The sequence below is a fragment of the Penaeus monodon genome, chromosome 14 (genome assembly GCF_015228065.2).
Source record: "Penaeus monodon isolate SGIC_2016 chromosome 14, NSTDA_Pmon_1, whole genome shotgun sequence".
NCBI classification, from domain to species: Eukaryota; Metazoa; Arthropoda; class Malacostraca; order Decapoda; family Penaeidae; genus Penaeus; species Penaeus monodon.
Genome location: NC_051399.1, coordinates 27,980,480 through 27,987,979, shown reverse-complemented (window position 1 = coordinate 27,987,979; position 7,500 = coordinate 27,980,480). Strand labels below are relative to the sequence as shown.

Below are 7,500 nucleotides of genomic sequence, written 5' to 3'. Positions count from 1 at the left end.
AAAAAATTTGGCTTGTGGGGCAGATGACATAAACATGCCATCACGATAAATCTGGCTGCAGGCCAGGGAGACATAAATTTGCCATTGTGAGCATCTGGACTGAAAGGCAGATTGACAGGAAAGACTTGCCATGAGTACACAAACCTCTTGGAAGGTGATTAAACTCATATGGCGTTTAAAAGGGTTTTTGTATTATTTCCATAGATAAGTGAGTGTGGAATGTAGTGTATCTGAACCATGACTGGAAAAGTGCTGGCTCCAGGAACGATGCCATTTCCATGCTCAGCATCCTATTCCTGGCCACCATGACTGGTGGTGTAGGTTGTATTACAGAAAACTGAATATCAAAAAGAAAATAACTTTAAACAAACAAATAAATAAATGAATAAATAAAAATATAAATAAATAAATAAATATTACTTATTGTTATCATTGTTAGACTTATGGACTACCCTGAGATATGGTATTAATCTGTGCAAGGTAAATAGCGTTATACCATCTGGATAAAGCTAATCAAATGTTTACACATAAATAGAGATAATATCGCAAAGAAGAGGTCACTCATCACACGAGAGTTCAAGTGCACCCAGCCTAAAAGCCACACACTTGTCAAAGCAGCCACTCACATAAGTCTGTATTTTGGGCTGTGTGATTGTCATGAAGCAACCGGATCCAATAGGTTAAGACCAACTTCAGCTACTATGTTGTGCTCACCTTGGCATGATGTTTGGCAGACTCATTAGCCAGTCCACAACATCATGTTTATCTTCCAATTGTCCTTTATAAACTGCTCGCTGCAAAGTCTGTGTTGTCCTCATAACATCCATCAATACAACTTCTTCAAATTCATCTGCATTCAAATGTTTCTCAGGTAGAGGAACACCATTCATCAAAGCCTGATAATAACAAAGATTATTTTGACAATGTATCTTACTTGAGTTTAAAGAAATTTCTCCTGAACACCCAGTTCACTCTTTTTTATATGTAATATTTCTTGTATAGAGATATATCTAATTAACTGAACACGATCTTTTAGTCAAAAACATTACATTATTTTGGATGCTGTATAAAATGTAAAATACTACCTGAGGCAGACTTGTGATACCAGCTTTCTCAACAAACTCTTGAGCTAGCATACGGCCAACATCGTAATCTGAATCCTCTCCAAACACATCTTCAAGTTCGACACTTCGGTACTTGCTCTTGAAATGGGATGTTACATCATCTACCGTTATGTCACCTTGGACATTGGAGTACACCTGTCAATATAAACAATCTTGGTTATCTTAAATAATGAAAATGTGTGAGTATCAATAAAAATAAGAACATTCAAACAGCTAAAATGGTACATAATGCAAACATACAATCTAAAAATATCAAAACAAATATAAATGGTAAAAGTCCTTACATCAACCAAGAACTGAAGTGCTTTGTAATTTGCATCCTCACGGCCTTCCAAGTTTTGAGCCACATAATTGAAGGCACACAGCATGGCCACTCCAGCATCATCATAACCCCTTAGAGTTTGGTCAGGGTTAACAGACATCACTATACCAATGCGGACAGGAGCATTGTGGGTTAGGAAACCTTCAACCAGCCTTATAAGGTCAGCTGTTGTTGCCTTCTCTGGTTCAGCAACAATAACCTGCAACAGTTTGATTTAACCTTAGAGTGTCTCATTATCATTAATGCTCATTAACCCATATCAACATCTTATAGAAAAGCTGCATAGCTGTAATCTAAATCAAAACATTTACCTACCAAGTTATGGAAATTCTTCCTGATACTGCGTAACATGCCAGGATATGTTGGCCTCAACAGTTCTCCAACTGATGATGACCACTTGCTATAAGCTCTGTCATTCTCAATGTCATTCATCCAAACAATAGCAGTATCCCGGATGTCAATACCGTAATCTTGCTTACTTTCACTAAGATCAATGTTTAACAGTGTACTAAGTGAATCTCCTGGAACACCTGTAAAACAAACATTTCGTTAAAGAACAACATTAAAACTAACTGTGAAAAACTTGTGAAACTAGCTGTTATTCAGTGAACCAGACATATTGTAAAATTCCTATAATTCCTTGCATCCAAATTTTTTTTAGACATGCCTCCTTTACTTCAAAGGATCCAACTTCATTGTTAACTAATGCACAATAAAAATCCAGGATAAAAGAAACATCAATGAAAAGTTAAGGAGACAACAATGGCAAGGATAAACATACTGTAAATATATAAAGCAAAAGAAGACCCATTAAACAATAATGAAAAAACAGAATGAAGTGAAAAAAATATATGAATTATCAAAATAAGGCAAAAAAAATAAAGAGCAGAAGCAGCACAAAGTAAACTTACCCATTATAAGACCCCATACCGAATTTTAGCGAGATGGTCAAAAAGTGTGTAGATACGTGATGAAATCATATCAAAATCAATAGCAAATAAAAGAGAGCAGCATCAGAGGGGTTGACATCCATTTGTGCACTCAGCTGATTCTGATTTTTCAAGATCTCTCTTTTCATCTTGTCATCAACCTGAGATGAGGTAAGGGGAATAATGTGAATAATTGCACTCTATCCAACATAAACAATTAAAATACCATTACCAAAAAACACACACATTATACAAACCCATTCAAATACAACAACCACAGCACACAAAAAAAGAAAAAAACAAAAAAAAAAAAATAAAAACAAAAAAAATCACACACAAAACACACACACACACAACAAAACACACACAAAACACACACACACACACAAAACACACATCACACAACACAAAACAACACACACACACACACCCCACACACACACACACACACACACACACACCACACACACCACACACACACCACACATAATATATATATATAATGGTACTTGTGTATATCCTTTCCTAATCTAACAACACCCATGAATTTACGTTCTACCTGTAGTTTTTTGTGAATTTCGTTACCAGATGGTCCCAACAGCTGGTACAGGTCTATAGTGTTGTGTTGCTGATACCTGAATTTCCTCATTCGACTTGATGGCAGAAAATGGCGTTTTTCATTTTTTAATAGAAATTCTTAATATTGATACTGTTATTGTTATTGATGTTACTGATTATTGAATTGTTATTAAAATCTTGGTAACATTTAAGACAATGATATAATACAAAAGACCCTTTGAAAAGTCAAGGAAAAGGGTATACAGGTGATATAGGTAGGACTAATAACTGACTCATTGGTGATTAAGCACTTGTAGAGTCATCTATGTGTAAATATAATAAATAAATTTATATTACAGTGAGCATGGCACATATTCTTGCCATCCATGCTGACTGGGTTAACTCTTCTGCTATGAAATACACATACCTTTGTTCTCACTAAAGACCGTGCCAGCATTGGGAAATTCTGAGCCGTGTGCACAAAGACGCTCAACTGCTCTTCCTTCGGTGTTGTCATAATACGCTGAGCAGCTTGCATACTCAGGTGCTGGAGCTGCCACACTTTCATTGGGTGCCATTTCATGCCGGGACTCCACCAAGTGATTGCGAAGCTGTTCTAGTTCTTCCATTTTCTCTGGGTGAAGTGACCTTAGGTAAAAGTAGACATATGTGTCAAAATTACCAATTTTACAATTACATGAGTAAATGAAAATATATTACACAACAAACATTTAAACTTGGTCAGTAAACAAATCTTACAAAAAATAAAACATTGTCCAAAAATGTCCCTTTCCCATACTTCCAAAACTCACTCAAGCTTGGAGAAGAGAAAACCCTCAACCTCCACCTCCTGTTCATCATCTTCCTCCTGTCGGCCTCCATCATCTTGCACTTTGGTGTCATCTTGTGCTTTGTATTCAGTGCTCTTGATAGCAAGCTCTACACCATATCCACTTAATCGGACCTTCTTTTTGGTATTTTCCTAAAAAGTTAAGGCCTTTTTAGTAAAATACAGGAAGCTCAACTTGTACTTTTCTCAATACTACCAGTCAGACATCATTGTTTTCAAAGGCTTTGATTGGTTGGTGAGTGCACTGCCATAGATGTTGAAGAAAATGTGTAGGGACTTCAGCTGCGCTACTAAAAAGGCCCTTTTACATAGTGGTTCTATAATCAACCTCAAAATCTTCATCACATTTTTTTTGTTTTTGTTGACAAATCATGACTCTCTATTGAAAGGACAGAAGAGAGAGGGAAAAGGATAGCAAAGAATAAAGAGAGAGAGAGAGAGAGAGAGAGAGGAGAGAGAGAGAGAGAGAGAGGAGAGAGAGAGAGAGGAGAGAGAAGAGAGAGAGAGAGAGAGAGAGAGGAGAAGAGAGGAGAGAGAGAGAGAGAGAGAGAGAGGAGAGAGGAGGAGAGAGGAGAGAGAGAGAGGAGAGAGAGGAGAGAGAGAGGAGAGAGAGAGGAGAGAGAGAGAGGAGAAGAGAGAGGAGAGAGAGGAGAGAGAGAGAGAGAGAGAGAGAGAGAGAGAGAGAGAGAGAGAGAGAGAGAGAGAGAGAGCAAGAGCACAGAATGACTAAAGAACAGAGCCAGAGATTAAAACTTTTTCTTACCTTTATATATGGTCGAAAAACATAATCAATTTTGCCCAACCCAACAAGTTCCTTCAGTGCTAAATGATGTGCTCGGAATTCTTTAGTTCCTAGTTCAGCATAAAGAGTGACTCCAACCTATAATAAGAGTTATAATTAATAGATAAATTGTGTTGAGTGCCTGAAAAAAATTTGCGTAGTACGAACATATATCAATAGCAGATATGAAAAATAAAGTTAAAGCAATTACCTTAGCATTCTCTCCTCCAGGATAATGATGGTCCACATCATAAGACACAGGTTTAGTGCCTGAACCTACTTCCACAAATTTCTTCATTGCCTCAATATTACATGTAAGCTCTCCATTAACATCAAATACAGCAATACAGTCCTCTCCAGTCGGGAGATTTCTGTCTAAAGCAATCTGACGAAACATTTCAATCTTTGGCGAGTATACTCTCATGGACAGGCTAAGCTTCAGAATGCTGACTTGTGATGGTGACAGAAACTGACCAGCAGTTTTAAGGATCTCATTATACGCTGCTTTATCACTTCCTGAAATAGAAATTAAGTAATTATTTTACATCACATCAACATGTTATAGAAAAGTGATTAGATATTCAACTTATGCATTCAAACTTACTACAAGAGATCATGTGATTAAACTTTTGTTCTATTTACCTTTAGTAAAAAGAGTAAAATCTTTTTGTGAAACAGCTTCCACAAACTCCCAGAAGGTAGCAATGCTTTCTTCTCTCATGTACTCTGCCGTTTCCAATAACAGAGGTGTGTGACTCCATTTGGCAGAAAGATGAGTTGTTACAGGCTTGACTTTACTTTGACACTTCACTGTGGTGCCACTCAGAAGGAAGCATAACAACCCCAAGAGGGGCCCTAAAACTTCTCTCATGGTGTTGACCTATTTAGGAAAAACAAAATAATTGACATTTTATGGTTTACTTGTCTGGTATCCTATTCCAGGCTGCAGGATTCATTACTTACACACACAAAAACACACACACACACACACACACACACACACACACACACACACACACACACACACACACACACACACACACACACACACACAAACACACACCACAACACACACACACCACACAACTCACACACCTCACTCACCACTCACAACTAGCATACTGCAATAACAAACAAACTAAAGAAAACACAATCACAGTTGGCGAGCACACACCATTAGACAGCTTATGGTTACACAGCAATGGCACCCAGCAACACCACTCAACGAAAAACACACACAAGACACAACATATACACACACAAACACACACAACAAATAATTGTGTATAGTCTTGCACTGGTATACAACGAAAGTTGAGTCATATGGGGCGTGCCCATCTTGAGATTTTGGATTGCTATGGCATGGTTTGGACAGATTTGTCACCTCCTTGCAAAGAACACACACAAAGATTCCTACCTTGTAAAACTGAAAGACATAAGTAATCCCTTAAAAACGAAGGCAATGGGTCAAACTGTGAATTCTTAGGATGCTCATAGCCTGAATCTCCTCCGATTACCACACACCTACTGTGAGCACTCTGGCAATGTACCTTAACTGAATATAATTATCCGAAGGAACTCTGCTGAACATCCCAGTTATATTACTATAAATCAACTAATTATTTTTCAAAAATTTGTCCTTTTCTGATAGAAATATATGAAAAGTATCTTAGATTTCATCAATCTATTTCTTTCATTACTTATTGCCAGAAATCACCAGTTTATTATGCTCAGAGATTTCTATGACACTTGAGTCAGTCAGATCAGGTTTCAAAGCCTGACTGTCATACAGAAAAAAATATAGTTTATAGACCATCTTGGCAAATCATTGTAAAATAAGTATATAACAAATGCAATTTTTGTAAGAACATACACTACTTCACAGGGTATCATTATTCTCTTAACTTAATTTTATGGTATGACTGCAATAAGCTAGGATAATCATTGAAAATTATATTCTTGCTGAGGAGAAAAAGTTGCAATTGACATTATAAAAAATAATCTGCAAACATGAACAGTAACACTACAAATAAAGGAAAAAGATAGTGGAAGCCACTGGTCAGAGTTCCAGCTTTATCTTGACCTACATACCAGGTGAAAATAATGTTTCCCAGGGGTGTTCAGGGTCATCAAATCTCAATTATAGCAGTGCCCACAGGGAATGCCCAGTTCCAGCAACTTAGATTTTTTAATAGATTCTCTAACATAGAGTTGGGGAGTTTGGTGGGTGACTCCGTACCGTAATGATTTACCCATTATTCTAATGGACCTAAAAGATTTAATCATTTTGAAATTCAGATCACACTGAATTAAAATATATGCCATATAGTATAAAGTCAGTGTAAATAAGACATGAAGTCTCATAATGAAATTTTTTTTTCTATACACTTTCTCATAACTCAGAGAACTAGTTTTTTTTTTTTTTTTATTTTTTAGTTTCACACAGCTATCCAATCTTGGAATAATTATTACTTTTATCAATAATCCATGCCGTAATATGCATGAATCTCTCGTTATATTCCATCATAAAGGTGGTATTTATTATGAAAGTGGCACACCCTACCAACACGAAGCCCCAAAACCTGGATACCATGTGAACCCAAAATCCAAACTTAACCTTTCCTACCTTCTATTTATTTCCTAGACAGGGGGGTAAGCCCTCCTATACCCTCCTTTGGTAACACTTCATGCCAACTTACAGAAAACGCTGGCTGTGTGAGGGTATTGTGAACTTAGTCTCTGAGTGGTGATATGAAGTAGATATTTTCATCATTTTGCGGTAAATATGAGGAAACTGCAACTATACCAGTGTTATTTATTACTCTATTTCTTATCCTCTAGAAGATGGCATTGTCAATTTCCCTCTATCTGTGTGTCATTCTCAGTAACATTAATTATAAAGGTTATAAAGGACAGTATTAGTATTGTATACGAAG

At 36.8% G+C, this 7,500-nt stretch overlaps 1 protein-coding gene across 1 annotated transcript in view; it reads right to left on the bottom strand.

Annotated features, from left to right (window-relative positions):
• LOC119581030 (UDP-glucose:glycoprotein glucosyltransferase 1-like) overlaps positions 1-7,500 on the bottom strand; it is a gene marked incomplete at its 3' end in the record, with an annotated part of 15,208 nt that overhangs the window by 5,476 nt on the left and 2,232 nt on the right. Inside the window, 12 exon segments of the mRNA XM_037929312.1 lie at positions 715-896; positions 1,086-1,259; positions 1,409-1,645; positions 1,762-1,976; positions 2,345-2,443; positions 2,446-2,536; positions 3,361-3,504; positions 3,506-3,581; positions 3,746-3,915; positions 4,547-4,663; positions 4,776-5,080; positions 5,207-5,444. Of these exon segments, the coding sequence (XP_037785240.1) occupies positions 715-896; positions 1,086-1,259; positions 1,409-1,645; positions 1,762-1,976; positions 2,345-2,443; positions 2,446-2,536; positions 3,361-3,504; positions 3,506-3,581; positions 3,746-3,915; positions 4,547-4,663; positions 4,776-5,080; positions 5,207-5,435 (2,039 nt within the window).